The 26,238-nt window shown below is 44.2% G+C and overlaps 1 protein-coding gene across 9 annotated transcripts in view; it reads right to left on the bottom strand.

The window, feature by feature from the left end:
* The window catches only part of ARID1B (AT-rich interaction domain 1B), a 403,225-nt gene that overhangs the window by 35,790 nt on the left and 341,197 nt on the right, over positions 1-26,238 (bottom strand). For 7 of the 9 annotated variants that reach the window (XM_090280013.1, XM_090280019.1, XM_090280015.1 and 4 more), the window contains 2 exons: positions 24,384-24,711; positions 1,819-1,964 (listed from right to left, as the gene is read on the bottom strand). In XM_090280013.1, coding sequence (XP_090136139.1) covers positions 1,819-1,964; positions 24,384-24,711 — 474 coding nt within the window. Of the gene's footprint in view, positions 1-1,818; positions 1,965-22,562; positions 22,692-24,383; positions 24,712-26,238 lie in introns of all 9 variants that reach the window. The other 2 variants (XM_090280021.1, XM_090280022.1) reach the window with 1 other exon arrangement.

Genomic DNA, 26,238 nt, shown 5'->3' with positions numbered 1-26,238 from the left:
GCAGGCGGGCTCGGCAGGCGCTCGGGGCCCCGCGCGGGCCCTGCCCTGCCCTGCCCGTCGCCGGGCCTGCCCCACAGTTCTAGCAGGCACGTGCGTGCCCGTCAACCGGGGACAGTACACGCTAAATCGTCACTATTCCTCAGATACGCTGCGTGAGTACTTCCTATCAGGGAGCACTTGACTTAATACAGCTGAAATAAAATCACATGAGTGTGTAGAAAACAACTGATAAATGTTTAAATTATGAAAAATTCAATATTTCAAAATACACAATGCAATAATAAAATACACACACACACACACACACAACTAGCCTGTACAAAAGCCTGTGAGGATAAATGGCCTTTCATGGAACAGATTACCTCTTATGAAATAACGAATAACTGAATTATCTGAATAATAGAAAAAAACCCCAAAAACCCTCTCTGTGAATCTCCATTAAATTGGTTATTCCTTAGGAATACATAAATCTTCCTAGGCAGGACACGGAACCATCTATTTGTTGTTGGTTATTTCTGCAGCTCTGGAGTCCAAAGGAGAAAGGGAAAAACGAGTACTGCGAATAGTAGGTGAGAATTTATTGTGTAGCTTCAATGCTCTGAAGTAATTTTATTTCCGGAAGCCAGACAAAACCCATAATGTCATAACCCAAAGTCCCGATTACCCGGGACAGTAGGGAAGCTTCTAGCTCACACTGTTCAGAGCTTTGCACTTGTCACTGCAAATGTGAAACAGCCACCTCACTGGGAGGAATGACTGCCTGCTTAATGTCAGGATATTTAAAAACTTTCACTTTCACCAGTGGTTCCTATTGTTTCCTCTTCCACAAACTTTTCAAGGGAAGTAATCAGGGAAAGGCACTACTAAATTAGACCCACGCCACCAAGGACTCGGAAGCTCAGACCGGAAGTGAGCCCAGCCGCTAGAGGTCTGTTCTGCCTGACAAATAATTGCAAAGAAGCAGACGAAATGAGAAGAGGTAACAAGGGGAGGCCAAGTCTCTAACTCCACAATGTTCTCCTTATACACCGGAAAGCATCACGGGACACCCAACTGGCTACCCCAGCTCTGGACTCACTAAAGGAGAGACTCCCACCCCAAAATGGCATCTCCGACTCTAACAGGTGATAGATTGAATTACACAGTGTTTTCTCAGTGAGAGTAGCAGCCATGGTCCCTAGGTGGGTAGGGAGCTTGAAGAGGTGGTTCATGAGGGCATGGATATATCTGCACAGTTTTGGACATTCTTATTATTTCCACAAACTGACGGAATTCTCCTTCTGCGCCGATCAGATGGGATTTGGTAAGAATGCAATTGAGATCATAAAGCGGGTTGAAAAATTTAAACATAATGAAAAATTTAAAACAGTTCATTAAAAATATATAATTTCTCAACAGAGACAATCTACAAAGAACACTTTTTCATGTAGACATTAAAGGTGAGTTTTCCTAAATGAAAAAAAGTACTTCAACCCCTGCCCCCATTCTGGCCTTTAATCATTTCCTCTGAAACAGGATTTTAAAATGTATCTCCACCACTATCAAATGGAGAATACAGATTTTATCATGGGTCATCCAATACTCCCACAATAGAACTTAGTATATATATCTAATGAATCATTTACAATGACACTTGAAATATGTTCACATATTATACAAAAAATGAATAAAAATAATTTACATAAAATGTAAGCCTCAAGTCTTAAAACAGTTAAATAGACCGAGTAAATTTCCAAGAAGCAGAAGAGTAGTATTTTCCCCTTTGCACCAACCAAGGCGCCGGCGGGCAGCCGCAGGAGCCTGGGCCGCCAGGGTTACCTGTGGAGCTGTTGACCATGTTGGGCGTCATGCTGTAGGGCTGCGCCTGGGTGTTCATCAGCCCAGAGCTGTTGTTCATGGGCTGGCTATAGGGCGAGCTGGAAGCCACGAGTCCACTCTGATTCATGCCCGGAAAGCTGCCTTGCCTGTACGGAGAGAAAGCACACGCGTCCGTATACTGACCATACCCACTGGCAGCAGTGTGCCCTGGCAGCCGTTTCTTGTAATGCATTTATGTACGGGGTGGGGCTATTTTCATGCTTGCTTAAAGCAACTTATTTCCTGGAGAGAGGCTAAACTTGATTGCTAAGTAATTATTTAACACACAATGTAAAAATCCCAAATAATATAAATTCCACAATTTTAAGCTTGTCAAGATTTATAGAGAAATATAAGCAAAAAGGAGGATACTTGAAACAAGAACAGGAATTACAGAAGCAAGCAAAATTAACTTCTAACATTTAAAAAGATCTATTAATATCACTTAGTATCCTTGTATCAATAAACAGAAGTCAAGAGATGAAAAACAAATGAGCAGTGAGGGAACATTATTTTAAGAACTCTTTGACCTAAGTTTTCTAATATAATGAATATGAGAGGAAGCATTTCTAAAACTCCCTTCAGCTCTATTAATATTCTGAAATTAGGTGCTATTAAAACACACCAATTTCCCTATATTAAAATTACACACTAAACATCAGACTTCCACTTCTTTTTGTAGGGTTTCCTGTGACAGGAAGGAAGGAGAGCTTACACTGGCTGTAACTGTCCCTAACAGACTCCCTGATAGGTCCACCTGTCCCCCACTGCTGTGCAGATTCATGAACTTATCTTTTTGGTGACTTAGTTTAGTTAGTGTTGTGTCTACGCCCTGAGACAAACCTCTTCACTACAGCGAAGCGGCAAAGGGTATTTATTATTCTTGGCTCTGAAGGCGATAAATGTCACACAGTGTCATTTCTCTTAACTGTAGGTAACTGGGGGGAAGGGAAGGATTTCAACAGCAAGGTGGTTTAATTCTCCCAGAAAGATTACAGCAAAGAACGATGACGGTAATGTGGGAAAATCTTTAAAAGACTCCACACTGTAGTAGAGCTTTTCTTTATACATTACCTTTAAAAACCTTTCAAAGATTTAGCCACTAATATGCACTCGTAGGAGTAAAGCTAACAGGAAAGATAAAAATCCACTTTGCTTGTCTGTTTCAAATTAATTATGATTACCACCCCCTCTACCTCCATTACATTGTCATTTGCTGGCTCTTAATGTATAACAAAAAATTTTTTAAAGATTCTTTAGAAAATTAACATAAGTCATTAATAAAAAATAATATACTAGTCTTTTAGTGTAGCTATTTGCAGTGTATTCAACTTTCTGGCCTGTGGAAAAAGTTCAAACATGGTCCATTTGAAAATTCAAAGTATTAGAGGTTTCAGTGGGTTTTTTTCCTTTTAAATATTATTTAAGCCTTTCATGGAAATTCTGTACAAACTAACCCTTGATGACGGCCTGCAAAGAACATTCTAGAAGGCTGAAAGACAAACGGTGTGAATGTGGCTCTGAGTGGAGTGAGTGCCCAGCTCACTGAGGTTCCACCTGGCATGACGACTGTCTGCTGAATCAGTGGTACAGCACCCACTGCAGCTCGTAAGGACGGGCCTGAGGTCACCCGCTGGCTTCCAGTTCACCTCTCTGCCGGCCCACACCTATGAAGACCTTGCCCAGTAGCTGGAACACATCCCTGTATGGTTAGAGTCTCAACATCAGCATGTAAAGAGCTGGCACTGACTCAGATATCTTAGGTCCCTCTGAGGTGTTTTCATTCAAACCAAAGAATGTTTAGCACTCATGGAATTGTTGCAGAAGAGGACAAGAGGCACCTGTTGGGACGGTTCTCTCAACTCCCTAACACGTAAATCACAGGGAGACCATCCCTAACTTATGAACAGGTTGTTTTCTGGAGACTACCACCAAGTCATTGATTGCTTCCAAACCCCAGCCAACTTGGACCTGTCCTTCAAGACCATCTTTCCTATGAAGTCCGTCCTTCTGTAGACTCTGCCTTTTACAGCAGTCCGCACTTCCTTTTGTATATTCTAATAACTTAAGTGCGCATCTTGGCTCTTCTAGGTATGTATGCCTCCTAAGAGGGGCAATTGAGCATGCGAAAGCTACTAAAAAGTGTTTTAAATGAAGGAATTAACAGAGAACAAAAGATGGCCATGTTTTCAAGCTTCCACCAAACTCAGTTTCACACATAGTGTAACTAACATGTACATGAAACTAAGGGTCCTTTAGCACACTTGTAACTAAGGAGGAAACGAGAACCCAAATATCAAATCCACCAGGCAGATGGTTAAGTGAAGGAACCTCAAAGGTGCCATCTAACCCTAATCTGTGATTCCTCCCCCAGTCTGCACTGTCTGCCTTCAAGCACAAGATGATGAATGTCTACATTACAGAGGTTTTTAAAAATACCCTTAAAATAACAAAAAATTAAAGATTCAAATGTCTTTTGGATGCCAGTTGCTGGTTACCATGGTCCTCAATTAAACCATGCCTGTGATTTTTAGGAGTCTGGTTAAAGAGTGAGGGGTCTTGACTCTGTCACTAGCCACACTTCCACTGTCACTGGGATCTGGGAACAAATTCCTCTAGCTCCCTGGACCTCAGCTTTTACATATGAACACAGAGGGACTGACGATGATTGTAACGTTAATATTTTATGAAGTACTTATAAATATGCCTGACACATCTTCTAGGTACTTTACCTATTTAATTTTTTTAATTCCTGGAGGAAGGTGGGTGGAATAATGTTCACATACAAAGAAAGGATCAGAGAGGTTAAATAACTTGTCTAAAGACACACAGCTAATATGTGGTAGCAACTGAATTTCCCAAGCCTGCTGTTAGCCCAGCGCTCCCTACTTCTTCCTCCAGGGCCCCCAACACTGTGAACACTTGCTGAGACCAGTGTAGTGCCACACAGCAGCCGACTGCAGAACTCTGTCTGTGTGCTGGGCTCACGTGTAGTTAGAGAAGGCTCACAGATCAGAGCGGCGCTTTTTTCTTCAGCGAGGTAGACGCTGAGAGAGATGGTAAACACAGCTCCCCAGACACCTGCTCCCAGGAAGGAGTTTATCCTGATGTGCTGCCGGCCTCTGGGTGTCTAAGCAGTGAAGCAGCCTGAGGGAAATGAGGCTTCCCGGGCACTAGGGGCACATGTAGCCATGAGCACAGCACTTGGCCGCCCATCTAAATGGGGGAGGGAGCTAGTCTTTCATCACTGAAGACTAAATCCTGCTCATTGTTGCTCTGGAAATTACTGCCAAGACTACTGGTAATTTTGAATAAGCAAGATGGGCTTAACACTAAGAAAAGGCTTTTGATGCGTTCTGTTGAATTTTGGAAACTGAGACAACTTGTTTGTGACAAGAGCTGGAAGGCGGCTGCCCCTGTGACTAAGCTGAGCACTCCACTTTGCCACGGAGTGGCTAATGTCAGAGGGTTTCTGTGGCGCATGACAAAGCACTCACACACGCGGACGGGCTGGCCACCACTGTTGGGAGCACAGCAGTCTCGGGAGTCGGTCCCTTTTCAGAGGCGGCTCTCACTCACCAACTGCTAACCCCAGTCTGGCCACGGCACCATTCGGAACGTTCCACACGGAGTTAGGAGGGTGGAGAAGTCAACCACTGGACATTTTCTCTTCTCAAAAGGAACAGGAGCAGGCAAAACAATGCAAAACGAGCCAAAATACAAACTGAAACGAGGGGAACATTTCCACTGTAAAACCCCATGAAAAGGTAAGAGGTACGTGGAAGAGCAAAGTGCCTTAACCATGACTACTGGGTTTGTGAACCACTAGGCGATAGTTTTTAGTGGGTTCATGAGCACAGCCAGTTTTTGTTACAGATTACTGCTGTGCTGATGCCCAGATTATGAACCCGCAATGGCTGTGGCAATGAATGCCCAATATCATCCCCGGAGGGAATGTGATAAACGTTGAGAATTAACATTTTGTTGCGATGATGCTACTGAGGCAGCCACTGCACTGTGCCCCGTGAGACGGACCATCAGACGGTGCTCACAAACCACAGCAGGCTGGCCACAGAGCTAAGCTCACTGGGGCCAGGTCTGCATGCAGCCGGGCACCAGTCCCTCCACCTTGTCACTTGAACATGGGGACCTGCAGAATAACCGGAAGAACTGTATTTAAATTGGTCTTTGGTTAAGATGATCTGCAAGGGTATACAGGTCTGTCACTCAATGACAAAACACAGGTTATCTTTTCTTATTTCTTTTACAGAGAAGGGACGGGAGGGAGGAGAGGGAGAGAAACATCAACACCAATATCGGAGAGAAACACTGCCTGCCTTCTGTGCGCATCCCAACCGGGTACTGAACCCGCAACGCAGGCACACGCCCCGACTGGGAATCAAATGGGTGACCTTTCGGTTTGCGGATGATGCCCAGCCTACTGTGAGCCACACCACATGGGGCCAAACACAGGTTATTTTAAACAAGAAAAGCTCAGAAGTGATGCTTGAAAATGAATTTTCACACAATGCTCCTTGTTCTGCTACTCAGTCCACACACACATACATGTCATTTTTAACAGGTTCTCCTTTAGTCCCTTTGGAGATTTCTCAAACATCACACACTCACCTGTCTATAAAGGGCTGGCCTTGGGAAAAAGCCACAGGCACACACCAGTGTTAAAGTGACCACTGCCAGTGGTCTGCTCTGAAGGCAGGAAGTGGAATACTGCTCCTCACTACAGTCTGAATCTGGCAGTTAAAATCACGAGCTGAAATCCATCTAAATATCTTGTTTTTAAGTCAACTACAATACAATTTAAAATAAAATGGTCTGTACATGATTTTGGTGCTTTAAAAAAAATTTATAGGCCATATCGGTTCAGCAATCACCACCGTATTTTCTCAACGGTGACAGACAGGGATGTGTGAAATACATATCTTGAAAATGAATGCCTTTCTGCACAAACAGACCCACAGAACGAGCCACACATTGTGGATCACTGATAGCTCCCAACATGTTGACCAGGGCCAGTCACAAGCAGCATCTGACAAAAGCCTACACCAGAGTCTTTGCAGACCTACCTAACATATAGAAACAAACACAAAGCAGCAGCCAAAATTGGAAGAAAAAGAAACAGACCCCAAATGAAAAAACAAGAGAATTCTCTAGAGGAAGAGCTAGATGAAATGAGGCAAGCAATTTACCAGATAAGAGTTCAGAGTAATGATTGTAAGGATACTCAACAGTATGAAAAAAGACATAGAAATCATAAAAAAAGACTAGTCAGAAATAAAGAATGCAATATCTGAAACAAATAATACACTGTAAGAAATAAACTGTAGGTTAGATGAAGTACAGGATCACATCAGTGATTTGGAAGACAAGGTAGAAAAAAATACCCGGGCAGAGCAGCACGCACACACACAAAAAAGATAAAAAAAACCCAAGAGCTTAAGAAACATTTTGGACAACACGAAGTGTAACAACATCCATATCATGGGAATACCAGAAGGAGAAGAGAGCAAGTAAGGGATTGAGAATATATTTGAAGAAATAATGACCAAAAACTTCCCTAATGGGGTAAAGGAAAAAGACACACAAGTCCAGGAAGCTCAGAGTTCCAAACAAGTTGGAGCCAAAGAGGCCTACACCGAGACACATCATAAGTAAAATGACAAAGCTTAAAGACAAGGAGAGAACCCTAAGAGTGGCAAGAGAAAAGCAGGTAGTAACCCAGAAGGGAGCACCAGTTAGACTGGCATCTGATTATTCAATAGAAACATTTCAGACTAGAAGGGAGTGGTATGAAATATTCAAGGTGATGAAAAGCAAGGACCTACAACCAAAGCTACTTTACCCAGCAAGGCTATCATTTAAAATAAAAGGAAAAATAAGGAGATTCCCAGACAAGAAAAAGCTAAAGGAGTTTGTTAACACCAAACCAGTAGTGCAACAGGCATTAAAGGACTCGCTTTAAGAGGAAAAGGAGAAAGAAAAAGAGAGTAAAATGATTGAACAATAAAATGGCACCACATACATATCTATCAATAATCACCTTAAGTGTAAATGGCTTAAATGCTCCAACCAAAAGACATAGGGTAGCTGAATGAATAAGAAAATTAAGACCCATATATATGCTGCCTCCAAGACTCATCTAGGATCAAGATACACACAGACTAAAAGGTTGGAGAAAGGTGTTTCATGAGAATGGAAAGGAAAAAAGAGCTGGGGTAGCAGTACTTATATCTGTCAAAATAGACTTTAAAACCAGGGCTATAGTAAGAGACAAAGGACACTACATAATGGTAAAGGGAACAATCCTACAAGAGCATATAACCCCAGTAAACATTTATGCACAAACACAGGAGCACCTAAATGTGTAAGGCAAATCTTGATGGACATAAATGGAGAGACCGGCAGAAATACAGTCATAGTTGGGGATTTTAACACCCCACTGATTTTAATGGATAGATCTTCCAGACAGAAAATCAGCAAGGAGACAGAGGCCTTAAATGACACACTGAATCAAATGGACTTACTTGTTATCTTCAGAGCATTTCACCCCAAAGCAGAATATACACACTTTTCAAGTGCACATGGAACGTTTTCTAGGATAGACCACATGTTAGGGCAAAAAGCAAGTCTCAGTAAATTTAAGAAATTGAAATCATATCAAGTCTCTTCTCTGACCACAAAGCTAGGAAACTAGAAATCAATCATAAGGAGAATACTGAAAAACAAAGACATCGAAGCTAAATAACATGTTATTAAACAATGAATGGGTCAACAACGAGATCAAGGGAGAAATCAACAGATACCTTGAAACAAATGAGAATGAGGACACAACAATCCAAAATCATGGGACACTGGGAAAGCAATTCTAAGAGGAAAATTCATAGCATTACTGGTCTACCTCAAAAAAACAAGATAAAAGCTCAAATAGACAATCTAACTTCACACTTAAAGGAACTTGAAAAAGAACAACAAACAAAAGCCCCAAGTGAGTAGAAGGAAGGAAATAATCAAGATCAGAGCAAAAATAAATGAAATAAGAGTATAAAAAATGATACAAAAGATCAATGAATCCAAGAACTGGTCATTTGAAAAGATAAACCAGACTGACAAATCTTTAACCAGACTCATCAAGAAAAAAAGAGAAAGGACCCAAATAAATAAAATCAGAAATGAAGACAAATAATAACTGACACCAAATAAATACAAAGGATTGTAAGAAAATATTATAAACAATTATATGCCAACAAACTGGACAACCTGGATGAAATGGATAAATTCCTAGAAACATATAATCTTCCAAAACTAAATCAGGAAGAGTCAGAGAATCTGCATAGACAAATGACACCTAGTGAAACTGAAGCAATAATCAAAAAAACTCCCAACAAACAAAAGCCCTGGATTAGATGGCTTCACTGGTCAATTTTACCAAGCATTCTGAGAAGAAGTAACACCTCTCCTTCTCAAACTATTTCATAAAATACAAGAGGAGGGAAAGCTCTCAAACTCATTTTACAAGGCCAGCATTATCCTAGTTCCAAAACCAGATAAAGACACTACAAAGAAAATTATTGGCCAATATCCCTAATGAACATACATGCTAAAATCCTCAACAAAATATTACCAAACCAAATGCAGCAATGCATCAAAAAGATCATACACCATAATCAAGTGGAATTTATTCCGGGAATGCAAGGTTGGTGCAACATTTGCAAATCAATAAATGTGATTACCACATAAACAAAATGAAGAACAACAACCATATGATCCTATCAATAGATGCAGAAAAAGCATTTGATGAAATCCAGCACCCATTTATCATCAAAACTCTCAGCAAAGTGGAATTGGAGGGAACATACCTAAACATAATATAGGACAAACCACTGCCAGCATCATACTCAACGGGAAAAAAGTATAAGCATTCCCCTTAAGATTGGGAACAAGACAGGGGTGTCTGCTTTCACTTCTCTGATTCAACATGGTACTGGAAGTCCTAGCCACACCAATCAGACAGGGAGAGAAATAAAAGGCATCCAAACTGGAAAGGATGAAGTAAAACTGTCATTATTTGCAGATGAGTTGATACTGTACATAGGGAACCTCACAGATTCCACCAAGAAACTACTAGAATTGATAAATGAATTCAGCAGAGTAGCAGGACACAAAATTAATATCCAAAAATTAGTTGCATTTTTATACGCCAATAACAAACTAACAGAAAGGGAAATTAAGAAAACAATCTGATTTACAATTGCTACAAAAGAATAAAATACCTAGAAATAAACCTGACCAGGCTGTAAAGACCCATACTCAGAAATTATAAGACACTGAAGAAAGAAACTTCAGATATAAATAAGTGGAAACACATACTGTGTTCATGAATAGAAGAATTAACAATTAAAATGTCCATACTACCTAAAGCAATCTATAGATTCAATGCAATGCCTATCAAGATTCCAATGACATATTTCACAGAATGAGAACAAGTATTTCAAAAATTTATATGGAACCACAAAAGGCCCTGCAGAGCAACAGCGATCTTGAGAAAGAAGAACAGAGTTGGAGGAATCATGCTACCTAATATCAAACTATACTATAAAGCCTATAGTAATCAGAACAGCATGGTACTGGCATAAACACATACATGTAGATCAATGGAACTAAATATAGATCCCAGAAATAAAATCATACCTTTATAGTCAATTAATATTCAACAGAGGAAACAAGCACATACAAGAGACTAAAGGTAGTTTATTCAATAAATGGTGTTGGGAAAATTGGACAGATACATACAGAAATATGAAACTAAACCACCTTCTTACACCACAAATGAATAAATTCAAAATGGATCAAAGAGTTAAATGTTAGATCTGAAACCATAAATATCATAGAAAAAAACATAGGCAGCAAATTCCTGGACATTGCTTGTAGTGATATTTTATCTCATATATATATCTCCCCAGGCAAGGGAAACGAAAGAAAAAGTAAACAAATGGGACTACATCATACTAAAAAGTTTTTGCACAGCAAAGGAAAGCATCAACAAAATAAAGAGACAACCCAAGGAATTGGAGAACATATTCACTGATACATCTGACAAGCGGTTCATATCCAAGACTTATAAAAAACTTATAAAACTCAACACCAACAAAACAAAACAAAAACAACAAAAACAAATAATCCAATTAAAAAACGGGCAAAGGACCTGAATAGACACTTCTCCCAAGAGGACATACAGATGGCCAAAAGACATGAAAAGATGCTCAATGTCACTAGTCATCAGAGAAATAGAAATTAAAACCATAATGAGATATCATCTCACACCTGTAAGAATGGCTATCATCAAAAAATCAACAAACAATAAGTGCTGCCGAGGATTTGGAGAAAGGGGAACCCTTTTGCACTGCTGGTGGGAATGCAGACTGGTGCAGTCACTGTGGAAAGCAGTATGGAATTTCCTCAGAAAAATAAGAATGGATCTGCCTTTTCACCCAGTGATCCCACCTCTGGGAATATGCCTGAAGGAACCCAAAACACTAATCGAAAGAACATAAGCACCCCTATGTTCATTGCAGCATTATTTACAATAGCCAAGATAAGGAAGCAGCCCAAGTGCCCATCAGTAAATGAGTGGTTAAAACACTGGGAAATTTACACAGTGGAATACTACTCAGCTGTAAAAAAGAAGAAAATGTTACCCTTCGCGACCATATGGATGGACCTGGAGAGCATTATGCTGAGTGAAATAAGCCAGTCAGAGAAAGAAATACCATGTGATTTCACTCATGTGTGGGATCTAATGAACAAACTGAACTAAACAAGGAAAATGGGGACAGACCCACAGATGGAGAGCAGATGACAGCTCTAGGAAGGGGGAGATTAGGGGGTGGAGGGATCAAGCAAAAAGGAAAAAGGGCTCATGGACACGGACAACAGACTGGTGATTGCGGGGCAGAGGGGGATATAAAGGGACTAAATGGTAATGGAAAATAATTAGAATGAAGATTAAATTAAAAAAAAAAGTGAATGGGTTTCTGATAAGCTCTTTGGAGAAGAGCAGGGACAGACAGAATGCTTTGGAAACAGACAGTACATGAGTGAAGCCACTTTATTTAAATCCAGGGCAAAGACACATGGAGCCAGAAGCTCCACTCTGAAGAGTTCTAGCTCATCTACTGGAAACCTCACCTGAGCTACGTTCAGAATGAACTGGCGGCAGCGCCTGCCAAGCACACGCGCTTTCCTCCACCCGACACCACCAGAGATGCAGTCTGAGTTGTAAAGCCAGGAGAGCTCGCTCACTGACCGAATAAAGCAGGTGAACACTGACGTGTGGGGCACTCTTTCACTTAAACCCAGCAGTTATCAGAACCAGGAATGGGAAACTGTGAAAAGCCCAATTCCAGAAGCTTATTATTGGAGAGCCCCAGTTGTCTGTATAACATCACACAGGATGCCCTATTTTAAGTGTTTTATAAACGCAAACGTGTCCAGCACCACTGGTAAAACAGACTTTCAACCTACGTTACACTGTGAGCCGGAGGAGGACAACTTCAGTTGACATTATTTTTAATCTAATATCTCAAAAGGGAACAATACTCCCTATGTCTCCAGAGCAACACAATCACCACAGAGAAGAGAGCTGTCAAAGCGCTGGCCCGTTTATGGGTGGCTAATCCATCAGCAAGCCTGTAAACACAAGGGCATTAGCAATTCTGGTGGCAAAATAATATTACCATTACAGCCAGCTAATTGCTCTGGCTAAAATCAATCCTGTGAAGATAAAGTGGCTTTCTATCAGTAAACCAAAGACAAAGAACAAATGGAAGTGCCATTGATACACAACACTGGGGAACACAATTTTCACTGAGTTAGATCTGACACATTTTTGACTAACTTTTGACATCTGAATCCAAAAATGACCCCAGTTTTTCTCTATCACGTCAACTTTTTAAGACACAGGATACCCTCCCTTTGTCCCCAAGATCATACAAAAGTACATACAAAAGAAAATAAAGAAAAAATTACCTGAATATACTGTTTATTTAGTTATTTTGTTTACATAAAGGCTATATATTGTTACTGTAAGTCAAATTGTGTACAAGTAGTAAAGTTCTGCTACCAAACATACATATTAAGGTATTTCATCTTTTCAAACGACAGGCTAGGAAATGCCAAAATGAGATACTTGAAACAGTCTCCTTCAGTTGGCAAAGCTTTAACAAATTGCTTCATGAGACCCAGTTTTACGTGCAGAGGTGGGAATATAACGTTCTTTCTGTCAACTGGCTCGTGTAGAATGTTTGGATCACCAACTTTGAGATCAGATCTTGGAGGCCAATTTGACTCCACCCAATGCTTCTCACGAGCTCCGCTGTCCCACAGACACAGAAAACAGGGAGACTTGGTGTATCCGAGTTGCTGACCAAGAAGGAAGCAGACCATTTTAAGGTCAACACAGATGATCCAATTGTGCTTGTGATACTGCAACAGATCAATGACTCTCTTTACGTCTTCATATTCTTCACAAAAACAAACTGAATGGCCAATTGGGACTGCACCAAATAAACTGCCATTGTGGGGGAGGACACACTTCAAGCTCTGCTTTGAGCTATCAATGAACAGTCACCATTCAGTTGCGTTCTAGATTGCAATTCCCAATTCCTCCATTAAACCATGTTATGGCAATACGCAAAGCCACTGTCACTTTGAAAGTACTGCAGAAATGGACTTTCTCTTGATCAAAAGTAGGATGCCTTCGCTCCTTTTTCAAGCAAGTTTTTCTCATGCATACTTGATGCTAGGAGTTCTGAAGCTTTTTTGGATAGTCCCAAATCTCATGCCAAATCATTCAACTGATGCTGATCAAATCCCTTATGAACTGAGTCATCTTCAATTTCAAAATCTTCATCATTGCTGTCTCTTAGTTCTTCACCATACTCCTGTTTTTCAAAAGAGGGTAGTTCAATGAAAAATGGCACTGGGATTTCAGATGAATGAGGCACTGGGCGTATAGCTGATGGTAGCCTAGGATACTCTATTTTCCATTTATTTTTCTTGTTATATCCTGATGTTTTCACTATACAAAAGTCACTTGAATGATCTCTGGGCTCTCGCCAAACCATTGGTATACCAAATGGCAATTTATCATATGTTCCTTTTGTCCACATCCATAAACTCTTGACACACTGCTTGCACACCTTGTGAGGGGCCCAAGACTTACGTTGATCACCAAGTTTTACGTTAAAATATGCAAAATAGGCTCACCTGACAAATGCACTAATATTTGTCCTTTGACTGGGAATGGTGAAACTGCCACAGATAACACAAACCGAATCAGGGTTGATTAGGCACTTACGATGAGAAATAGCAGAGGCAGACATGATCTGAAGGAAAGGAAATAAGTATGTATGGAAATAAAAGAATAAATTCTGCTAACTCCTTGTATACAGACAAGAACTCAACTATACTTCGGAATATGATTCACTATATAGGGCGAAACACAACCTCTCACCACACTGTCTCCTGTGTGACTGAACAGCCTAGACAAGTATGAATCTGTCGCTGGTCTCCAAGGTCATCCCCCACCCCTCCCCACTTGAGGGAGGTTTGCTCTCAGCCAATAGGAGAGCACTAGTGTTTCCCTCAATCCAGGCTTGATCCAGCCTAGAGTGGTTGCATTAAGATAAGCTGTAGAGAAAAACCTGACGCGATAGAAGAAAACTAACTGCAGTTTTGAAATCAGCATGCCCATTTAAGTCTAAAACAGCTGAAAAATCGAGCTCAACAGGAATTGTTAAAAAATTGTTCCCCTGTGTAATCTGTAGTCTTGTAAAAATACACAGGCACAGTATTAAAAACAAAACAAAACAACTGTCACTCAGGAAGACATGCTAGAAACAACTAAACTAATCAGAAATACTTTCTATTGGGTTGAAAGTTGCAATCATTTGTTCAAGATGGGTGTTTTAAAATCAGTGTGTGTGTGTGTGGGGGGAAGGAACATAGTGGTTGTCCAAAACAAACAAACAAACAAACAAAGTCAAACGACCAGAGCAGCGAGTATCAAAGGGCCCCGGGCTGTAAGGACACAGGGGAAGCACCTCAGATGAGACCTGAGGGACCCGTGGGAAGTCCACCAGGAGAGGAGGGCCTTTCTGCTTCCAGGCAGGGACAGCTGGTAGACAGTGAGGCAGACTAAAGGATGGCAGCAGATAGGGGGGGCGGGTCGCATCACCCAAGGGTTATGGTTCTATACAGTTTTGTCTGTGTCTTGAGAGAAATGGGAAGAGACTAGAAGTTTTTAGCAGGAGAAACGGCATGAAAAGCTGTGTCTATCAAGGGCTCTGTTTGTTCTCTGGCTGGGGAAGGAAGGACACACTGGGTGTGTGGCTGTCACAACAGTCCAGGTGAGAGAACGATGCTGTGGAACCAGGCTTGGGGCGCACGAAAGGGGCTGCGTGAGATCTCGGACGTGAAGCCGACAGGACTCAGGATGGGTGAGATACTGTGAGGAAAGAGAAGGGGCACCTCGGTGTCTCCTAGGTGGCAGCCTGCATGAAAGAATGGAGGCGGGGCTGTCACAGATACAGAAGACACAGAAGATCATGGGTCTGGCTTTGGGCATGTGGCCTCTGAGCTCCCCAAACACAATGTCACGGAGAAAGCTGGAGACTCAAGTCTGAGAAGTGGAGTGGAGTGCTTTAGTTTCTTTTTCCTGCCTACGCAGGACTATGTCCTTTGCAGGGTTTCCTGAGTCTTCCTCTAAGACCTTCCCTTGTTGTGAACATAATCTTGTTTCACGACAGCCTGTTCCCTTAGAGAAAGCCGGTGTGTGTGTAATGCCAGCACCAAGGCTGGTAACAGCCACAATTAGTCATTTTCTAGCTATAAATTAGGAGCTCCCCCAAGCCTTTGGTAATTGCTGCATTTAAGTTTTATTTATTTATTTTCCTTTAACAGGCAAAGAGGAATGTTCTTTTTTAACAGTTCTATGAAAAAGACCCTTTCAACAAATGGGGAATGGCACCTTAGTTAGCATATTCTCAAGAACAGCCTCTTCAGCAGGTGTTTAGCGTATCACTCTCCAGGGGTGAATGTCTCCCTGGCCTATCTTTGCCCTGGGCCTCTGTGAGGTGGCAGTGCCCACAGGGCCTCTCTGAGCGTGAAGCATTTCTCCTGCCTGTCTCCACATTCTCCAGAGAGCTGTATTTTCACCCCTGCACCTTGGTGAAGCTAATTCCACCAAGCACTGAGGAATACTGCATATTCCACCCTGAGGTTCCCAAAAGTGTATGACACCAGAAACATTTCCCCCTTTTTGTTAATTACTTCATGCAGACTTCCTAGAGGTCCCAACCTATTATCAGGTCTGTTGAAATGGCACCTGTTGTACAATTTCAAGACGCAGTACTTCTTTTCGCCTCGATGCGGGGAACTGGTGTGAGCTGTTTCTAAAGCAACTGACTGATCTCCACCTTCTCTCTCAGGGAAACCAGGAGAACAAATCGAGCCCCAGGGTTTTGAAGTGAGACTTTCTTATCAGGGTGTGAATGTGAAGAGGATGCAAAATCTGGCTGGTGCCTGAATTTCAATAATTGATAACTAAGAATGTTCTCTTTATCTCAAAGGTGATTTTGGTTTGTTAAGCCCATTGTTCTGTTATTATAAGCTGTTTACTGACAGTTACATGAAAATGAATGCCAAGTCTCCCTTCTGAAGATGCTTCCAAGATTTTAACATCATCGGTTCTCTGTGGATGCCCAGTACTCTGGCTGCCTTAAGTTCAGGGTGTGGACAAAAGCCACAGGGGGCAAAGTGGGACCCCAAACCTGTCTGTGCTCTGCCAGAGGTGACCCCCAGAACTTTGTGAGTCCTGGTTCAGTTTCCCATTGGCCTCAGACAAGATGCAAAGAACAGAGTTTCTCAGTCTGGTGAAAATGACATCCATTGTCCCTCGAGGAAGAAAAATTAGTTGCCACTGATGTCCAGAGAGGAAAAAAGGCCCTTTTCTAATTGCCTTCAAGATATTTAGTTTAAAAAGTTTATCCTGAGATCATAATGCCATTGAAGAAAGATCTCCAATAATTGACAAAGAGGGCTATTCCTTTTCAATGATAGACGTACCCACTGTTTATACAGGACCTCCCTTTCTGGGTACAAGGGATAATGGGAAGAGCGACCTGACAAGGGACAGGGGTCTCCTTCGAGGTGCAGGCCCCTCAGATACGGGGAGCATATGAGCGTGACAAATATGGAGATGCTAAGTAGCAACCAGTGGGGAGCTAGTCTGAAGGATGTTTTAGGAGATCATTAAGAACATGTAGACTGCTGTGCATCCATAAACTGTTAACATTTCATGGGCCAGATGTTGGTGAAAAAAATATATTAGGGGTCCTGAGATCTCCATCTCATCTCCTTTGCTACAGCAATATTTTCTAAAACCATCGGACAGAGAATGCACTCTTCTATGGCTGAAGTGCCAAGAAATATAATAGTTATTTTTAACTTAAAAAAAAACTCCTAAAATTCTTATAGATTTCCTGAATTAAATGCAGCCTTGGGCTGCAAGTTCCTTTGTTTATTTAAGCAAAAACCCTATTGAAAACTGCGTAAAAAGTTGCAGGAAAGGCCCCAAAGCTGGGCAAAACCAGTTCTGCCCGTCCTCGTCAGTCCGTCTGCCCTGAGCTGTCGGAGGAGCAGAGCCCAGGAAGTTCTACCGGGTAGACCCTCAATCAAAGGCAGCCCGGAAGGAGGCAGTCAGCTTCCAAGCAAGGAAGAGAACCTTATGCTTGGGGCTGGCTGCAGCTACGGAACAGAAGCAGGCTGCAAAGTAAGAACGGAGGCCACTGTGAAGAGCAGCCGCAGGGAGTCGCTGCCCACGGGGCGCCGGACGGCACGGCCCTCGCCTGCGGCCCTCACACCATCACCCGCAGTCCTTCCCGCACCCCAGGCCGGGGCAGGGGAGGCACAGAGCGCAGCCTCGCAGGGGAGGCACAGAGCGCAGCCTCGTCACCATGCGCGCCGTCCCCGTCCCCACCGCCTCCGGCCCAGAACTCCGGTGACATTATCCGACGGCGGACTGAGCGCAGGCAGCCTGTCCGGGCCCCGCCGGGACGCCTGGCAGGTTGGAGAGGAGGCCGGTGCCACTACCTGGAGCAGGACTGCAGCCATCCTGCTGACTTTCTCTGGCGATGGGGGGGGACAGGAATGCTGCCCCGAGGTGTGACAGTCCGAGCCTGGCTGTGGGAGGCGTGGACGTGTGCGGCCATGAGGTGAGACGCAGACAGGAGGCCGGAGAGGCCAACAGGGCGCCCGCTCCACTGAGGGACGCGTCGTCAGTCAGGGCCCCGGGCCCGTCACGAGTATGGCGAGCTATCTCTTCAACAGGTGGAAGGACAGCAGCCAGCTGTGAGGCGCAGGCAGTCTGACTGAGTAAGGCGGTCGGGGTACTGATGTCTGAGAGGGCGCGGAAGGGCAGGGCGTGAGGGGCATTTGGGGAGACTTCGCTGCGGGCCGAGAGTGCCAAAGCCTGGGTCGCAGCACCAAGTCTGCCCGGACAGCAGCTCTGGGCCAGCGTCTTCCTCATCCAACGTCCCTCGGAAAAAGGGATGAAGGCGGCGGGGTCGGAGTTGGCACCTTCCTGTCCCTTTGCCCCGGGTCTCCCATTAGCGCTCTTCAGTAGCAGGAATCCAGGGACCGCCAGGGGATTTACCAACGCCCAGGCCAGGAGCCTCAGCCCTCCCCTGCAGGGGGGAGGCTGTGTGTATGTTTCCAAGTCTCTCTCGGCAATAACCTGTCGTTTGGGGACCGTCACAGACTCCAATCATGAGAGGTTCGCTGTACATTTCATTCGTCAGTCAGTGCTTTACCACTTTTTGATCTGAAGACCAGTGAATGTTTTCTGGCTGCTGTAACAGTTCTGTAACTCTGAAAGGTTCGATGGAAATCATAATCTTAAAATACCAACATAATAATATTCAAATTCTAAATCTAAAAGTAAAAGCAGGCTGAAAATTAAAGCACAGCATTTAGATGATAATGCAAAGGCTTACATTTAACTGTAGAAACAAAAATACTATTTAAGTCTTTGAAACTTTCTCCCTTTGTCTTTTAATAGCATGACTTTTCAAATCATAGCTATTATTTTAAAACCCAATTGTCCAAAGTCCAAAGGGCTGAACTCTTAATACAATCACTCCCAGCCCTTCAGGCCCCGGGGTCCCACTCTCTCTGGGGTCCGTCATAGGAGTTGTCCCTCTTTGAGGTTTGACTGCACCGTCTCCACTGGTGGGTTTCCACGCCAGTGGCTCCCAGCTTCAGAGGAAAATAAGAGAAAAAGTGCCTTGCTGGCAAATAGCAGGAGGGAAATGAATTATAAACGCACTTCACCGAAGGACAGTTGCCGGAGGGGTGTGTGTATGTGGGGGCACGGGAGACACAGACGCAGGGCTCTGCACCCGAAGGACAGACCAAGCCACTGGTGTTGGTAAGTGGAGCCGGGGGTTTGCAAGCAAAGCAAGACCGTAGCTCAGACGCTTACAAGACATTCAGCCACTTCAACATCAGCACGGTCGGGATGCTGCTGACAAGACACCTACCTGGCGAAGACCCTGTGGACTTTCTTCACTCTGTTGAAGAGCGGCTAAGATTCAAAAATAAAATCCCCAATCTCCTATTTTACTAAAAGCAAAAATACTCTAACACTAATTTCAGCGATCCTAGTTTTTGGCATGACGTCAATTATTAAAACGTAGGTGTCCAGACTAGTGGTTGTGAAATTCAGTGTAGAAAGAACACTGTCCAAATTGACTCATCGTTTTTAAGACTCAGTTGTCTGAGAGTTTCCCTCCTCGAGACATTTGGTTAGTGCACCGGGGAGTATTTGGGGGACAGTGTGAAGACGGAACATTGCTTTTGTCAGCATCATGCAGGGGTCTGCACTGATGCGGGTGGAAGTGCTGACTTCTGCTTCTACCCTCGACTATCACAGCCATGCTCCAGTCACCAGCATGGAAGCAAAGTGTCGACAGCCATTGGAACTGGACTGAAGATGAGCGTCACCTGCCATCCCTGATCAGGCTTTCAGTTAATATCAACCACCACGCTTCTCATTGATGTCATTTCAAATGGCTATTACATTATCTGAACACAGCAATGCATTTTCCGAGTAAAAAGTCTGTCAGTGTGTGTGGGGGGGGATCCTGCACAGATATAAATTGTTAATTTCAAATACTGAATATTATCACTCAGCTAGTCTAGTACCTGAACAACACAATCACCACATTCTATTGCAAATCCTCTCATAATCAAAATGAGGGATTCCTTTACTCCAAAGGCGAAAAGAATAAACAATTCATCTATATATTCCTTAACTTATTCCACGTGGAAGGTGGGTCTTACCCTTGTGCTGCCACCCTTAGCAGGAATGAGTAAAACGCCCTCCCAGCAGTGACACCTGGGCGTTTTTCTCTCGGTGGCCTTACAGCCAGCCAGCTGAGGAAGCCGAAGCCTCCCTGCCCACGACCCCTCGTTTCCACACGCGCTCTCTCTCTAACTGCACAAACGCTCGCTCACTCCCTGCCTTCACCATGAATTTGTCTCTCTCGGCTTCTTTCACTGGCCCCAGCCCCTCCGGGGTTCTGACTTGTGAAAGATGTCATTATAACAAACTGTGAACATGTTTTCCTCTCCGAAAGAGAAACTGACAATTAGAAAAATGTTTTCTTAAACTGTCAACCTAACTTCAACCTAACAGCTATCGGGGCGGGGGGGGGGGCGCGGGCGGGGACAAAAACAAAAGCAAAAACACGAGTTTGCTGCAATGAGCTGTTAAAGTAAAGCAGGTGCGTGTGGAAAACCAGGCTACTGAACCCGCGGCGCTCAAACATGTACCGTACATGTTTCCTCAAATCCAAGCTTCTGCATGGAAGGGAAAAAAAAAAAAAAAAAAAGGCACAACAGGTTATGTGTATTGCAAAGTGCAAAGGAAGTAAGACTTAAAATAGAAACAACTTTCTCTTCTTTCTTTTTTAGAAAGAATGCCGTAGACATGAAAGACGAAATTCAATCAACCGGGGTGCGGCTGCGAAGACGAGCCTTTGCCAAGCGCTTCAGAAGATTTACACAGAAACGCAAACATCTCTCCTTTTCTTATTTTTAATGGAGGAGGAGGAGTTGTGTTCTGGGGAAGCGCTCTGGATCTGCCGGCTGAGGCGCAGGCCTGACCTCCTCACGCCGGTTGGCTAACATTGATTTTCTGCCCCAGTGGAAGAGATTTTACTCTGATGCATGCCATTTAAATTCATTTTACACAGCTGCTTAATGTGGCTTGGCAAGGCACAGCCAAACTAGCTTTGTGGGTCTAGATAGGACTCCTGAGGTGGGAAAGGACGGATCCTATGGATTAGCAGCGGATGACAAATGCTTTCCTTTCCCCACTGCTATCTTCCTACGGACTCACGCAGCGACACCGAAGGTACCACAAGGAAGGAAAAAAGAGGAAAAAACAATTTCCCCAAAATGAGTATGTTCACGTAATTCTCTATCTGTTATTGCACTTTTAGGATTATGTTTATAGAATTTACTGTTTTGTTGGTCCACATTCAGAACCATGTTTACAGGATTTAGAACTCTCAATTGCAAAATTATCACTTGCTCTTGCCATCTAAATAGATGAAAACTGAATGTAAAACTATCAGAGCGCTCTCTGTATCACGCATTTGGAGCTAGTGAAGCACAGTTCCATAGGGTTAGTCTTTAAACAAAGCTAGCTGGCTGTTCCCTATTTTAACCATGAATGTGGTATGTTTCTAAAGAAACTAACTACTGAACATGATTCAATCTCTGTAGGATAATGTTATCATTACCATACAAAAATGATATCAATCATAGTATTTTTGCTTAGTCACTTTGACAGCTGATATTATACAGTTTTGTATTAGGAAAGGAGAGACCTTTTGTTGCTGTATGTAATTCCTGTGTTGTAATTGATAATAACATGGCAACACCGTGTTTAGAAAAACAATTCTGTGCTGGAGTATTTCGTTGTATTTTCCTGGTGACTTCAATACTCTACCCCTTCGTGGGAGGAGGAAAGAACAAATGTTTGGCACAGACGTCTGCTCGGTGATGACAGAACACCTCCCCCACCTCCCCCCTCAAGTCCTATTAACAGCCTAGGCCGTGGCTCTTGCAGCGAGTCTGGCCAAACGAGGTCACTGTGCTTTGAATTCAGGGTTGGGCAAGAGCAGGTCGCTGTGGCAGAAGGAAGGACAGCAACCCCGTTGTGGTGACACAATACAGGCACCTGGACAACACAGGACACCGGGGGAGGACACGACAGCCGAGCAGGCGCTCCCGTCACATTCACGCAGACCCAGTCCGGGTGCCTCTCAGGCGGGAGGGAAGGAGCCGAGCCGAAAGCCATGCAGACAGGTCTGGGGCGCATGCAGGCTGCCAGCGAGCCACCATGCGTGAATGAGAACCACACAGGACAAAACACACAACCGCCGGAAACAAACGAAAACAAACAGAAAACAAAACCACCAGCCCCTCTGAGGTGGAGTTCCTTCCGGGTCGCTCCCTTTCTCGTTCTGGGTGTTACTTGGCAGCCAGACGGCACGCTCATTGCTCATTAACAGTTTAAAAAAGGCCCAGGTCCCCAGCAGGTCAGGGCTGTTGCTACCTACCCGTACTGGTCAGGCTGGTGCATCATGGGAGCCTGAGAGTTGCCATAGTTGGGGTGCTGGGAGGAAAACATGGGGCGTCCGCCAGCCCCAGACTGGCTGGGATAAGCAGGCGACCTAATGTATGGTGGCCTAAAGCAGAACAGAAGAACAACTTCTTTGGATTTGTTCTGTAGACAAGTGTGAATACCCCGTCCATTGTCGTTTCCACGTGGAGGTGGGGAGGGTGGCGGCATGTGGCAGAATGCTCTGTACCGTGCAGCCGGGGCAGTGGGACGGGGCGTGTTCCTTAGAAGCGCGGCAGGCGGGCCAGGGCGGAGGAGAGAGCGGAGGAGGCGTCTCAGATCTAATCTCAGTGCACAGGTCTGAAGCCTCGCTCTGACGTTGGTCAAAGCCAAAAAATACAGTCCCCATTTAAACTCCTGGAGAGCTCGCTTTGGAATGGTCTCCCAAACGGAAAATGAAAATGCATGGGTGGATATTGATACGCTAACTTTATGTAAAATGATATGTAAACTGATGCAGAAAGGGAGCAGAGCAAGACTTTTTAATCAACATCTCTATGGTTATCTTCTGCGCAGATCGCTATCCAAGGCTTCACATCAAATTTAATCAAGTACTTTCTACTTAAAGAGAAAATAATATGTGCTTTATGAGTTGCAACAACAGACAATTCATTTAAACCTAAATGAGAACTTCAATTGGATTAGCCAAACCGGTCCTCACAGACAGGTTCATTAAAAACAGTCCCGAAAGTCTGCATAGGTTCGGCTTAGAGGTGCTCTGCGGGGCTCCAGAAAATGCTAACTCTACCGTGGATGACAGAGAGGAGGGGAAACGGGGAGAGATGCAGAGAGAGAGAAGATGAATGAATGAGTGATTTTCATTTTGACTCCTCAAGGGAAATTGTTTATTATTTGGAGGAAACAGTGAAACTGGAGGAGCTCCTAACATTCCCAAAATAGCAGCTTCAGAGGAAAAGCAACAAAGGGACACATTTAAACACACACACGCACACACATACACACATTTTATTTCCATTTGGAAAAAAATTCAGAATTGTCTACCTTTTCTTCAAGATATACATAACTTTCAATTTGCTTTGTTTTAAAATGAATTTTGACGTATGTTAAACATGAAACATTTACATGTGCTTCTCTGGAAACATTCGCTTTGGCCATATAATTAAAAAATTCAGTATGTTATTTTTATACAGGTCAAGTATTTACTTCAAGAATTAATTTTAAAATTAGAATTAGAAACAAGTAATTGAGGATTAAAAAAAAGCCTTTCCCAACCAACTTATACTTTCTGAAATAGTGTCTTTACTTTATGAAGCACGTTTTGGTTTGGACATATAGAGGTACGTCTAGGAAGATAAAACATAAGGACAGGAAGTCTAGAAACCTCACACATATACATTTAGACAAACACACACACAATACACATATGTGCACACACACAGTTTCTTTGTTATAAAAAATGTATGGCGGGGTAATAAGAGAGAGAGGTCCTCAATGTTTAGATCTTAGTTTATAGGCTCTAGGATTTCCTAACTCGCTGTGTTAGGGGAACCACACAGGCGCTGCTTTGCCACAGGCTCCGGGGTGACGACCCCACCCTGTTCACAGCCACTGCAGGTAACTGACTTGCCCACCACTCAGGTTCCTGATCGGTGAGTGTCTCAGAGAACTGGTCTGCCATTTACTTTTCTGAGCTTCAGAGCCAAGCCCAGCGACACGCCCCTGCTCCCCTCCCGTGACCGCGCTTGTGCTCGGCACGCGCTCACGTGTCCACACGCAGTCTGCCCGCCCGACGGCGTACCTGCTTTGTGCTGAGTTTGCAGCGGCCTGCATCACTGCGGCAGCCGCCTCCTGTGCCTTACGGTTCACGGTTGGCATCGGTGGCCCCATGCCTGGCCCTCCCTGCTGAGACATGCCGGGGGAGCTGGGCGTCATGCTGCTCATATTTCCAGGAAACGGTCTGTTCTGCATCCCAGCTGATGGCATCCGTCCCAGGGGCATAGCACCACATGGCTGGCCTGGCCCTGGTCCATGCATCTGGTTGTTGGCATTGATGCCCACGCCAGGCCCGGGGCCGCTGTAGCTTGCACTGGGCACCCCACTATACGTTGGGGGTCTGGAGTAGTTACCTAAATAAAAAGCAGACACACATTAAGGCCTTTTACTTACTGTTTGGACCTGTGAAAACATTCACGGGAAATACTTTTTGTCCAACAATGTGATCAACACAGAGTATGAGTCATTATTCTTATTAACCTTCCCCTGGTGGCGCGGGTGAGGCCGGCAGGCCGGACATGCGCTTTCTGCACCCTCCGAAGGCTGAGAGCCACCCAGGACAGTGCAGCTTCCAGGCTAAGCACCAACACACCCCGCGGCAGGCACGGGAGGCTGTCACCGAGCTCTGCTTCGCCGCTCCACACCTCCCGTCTTTACACCTCAGCCCAAGTCCTCGCTCCAGCCCTGACTCTGACGGCACCCTGCCGCACTGCCGCACGACAGGGATGACACGGGGGCTTCAGAGAGACGACGTGTAAGACGAAACACACAGGCGGTCAAAACCAGCCTCTGGAGCCCCTGGGAGGTGCCCTGTAGCACAGCCCCTTTTCCTCTGGTGTTGGGAATGCTTTTGTTTTTGGCTTGAGCACCAGCTCAAGTGGCTGGGTTGTGCCTGGTGCCACGTCCTATGAAACGGCTTCAGGCACTGGCATGGCACTCAGCACAGTGAGATGGTGACACTTGGGAAACCCGCAGGACCCAGGACGGGGAGCTATGGCCACCCCCCATCCCCCTGCCGCCCACTCACACTGGGGCACACACACGCGCGGCAGAACAGCAGCTGCCGTGGCCGGGACTGTTTCAGTGGTCGGCTTCCTCTCCGCTGCCATCCGTACCTTTCACTTCGATCAAGTGTACACACGCCAAATTCAATAAACGAGAGGCACGCCTAACGCCACGCCAGCCCCGTACTGCGAGCGAGACACCAGGGTAAGGGCGCTGCAGCAACGGTTCCCTTCGTTTCTCTGATAACCACGTGAAATACAGATGCAACCACGGTTCCATTTACAAATGAAGAAAACCAACAGTCAGTAGCTTAGGGTTCAAGTTCAAGCGAATTAACTCTGGAACCCGTGCAATTAACCAATAAAACATACCATCATCCAACAAGCGATAGCTGAAATAAAACACATGTAGAAAGACAAGTGTTTGTAGAATAAGGATTAGTATTTCTCAATCAGTCTTCAGAACTTTTGGGAAGAATCACCTCATTCATACAACATAACTATTCTAGGCACAGGGGACACAGAGTTAAATACAATCCAATTCCTGTCCTCAAGCAGCTCACAACTAAGTGTTGGGTTGGTCAAAAAACCCATTTAGTTTCTTTTCTGTAAAATAAAAGATACATTTTTCCTTTTCACCAATAACTTGATTGATTTGGACATTTTGAGTATGTCCGCTCTCTCCCCCTGCTATTGGCTTCTAGTGGGTAGAGGCCAGGGTGCTTCTAAACACCTTCCAGTGTGTAAGACAGACTCACAGCAAAGAATCATTTGGCCAAAATGCCAATAGTACCAGGAAACTTCGCAGACCACTTCTGACACGTTCGATCAGTCACAGCACCTTCGCCATACACTGCATAAATCTTTTTTTAACGT

The sequence above is a fragment of the Furipterus horrens genome, unplaced genomic scaffold (assembly GCF_987537825.1).
Source record: "Furipterus horrens unplaced genomic scaffold, mFurHor1.1.pri manual_scaffold_6, whole genome shotgun sequence".
Classification (NCBI taxonomy): domain Eukaryota; kingdom Metazoa; phylum Chordata; class Mammalia; order Chiroptera; family Furipteridae; genus Furipterus; species Furipterus horrens.
Note: the sequence above shows the minus strand (reverse complement) of the source record. Positions and strands in the feature narration are given on the sequence as shown.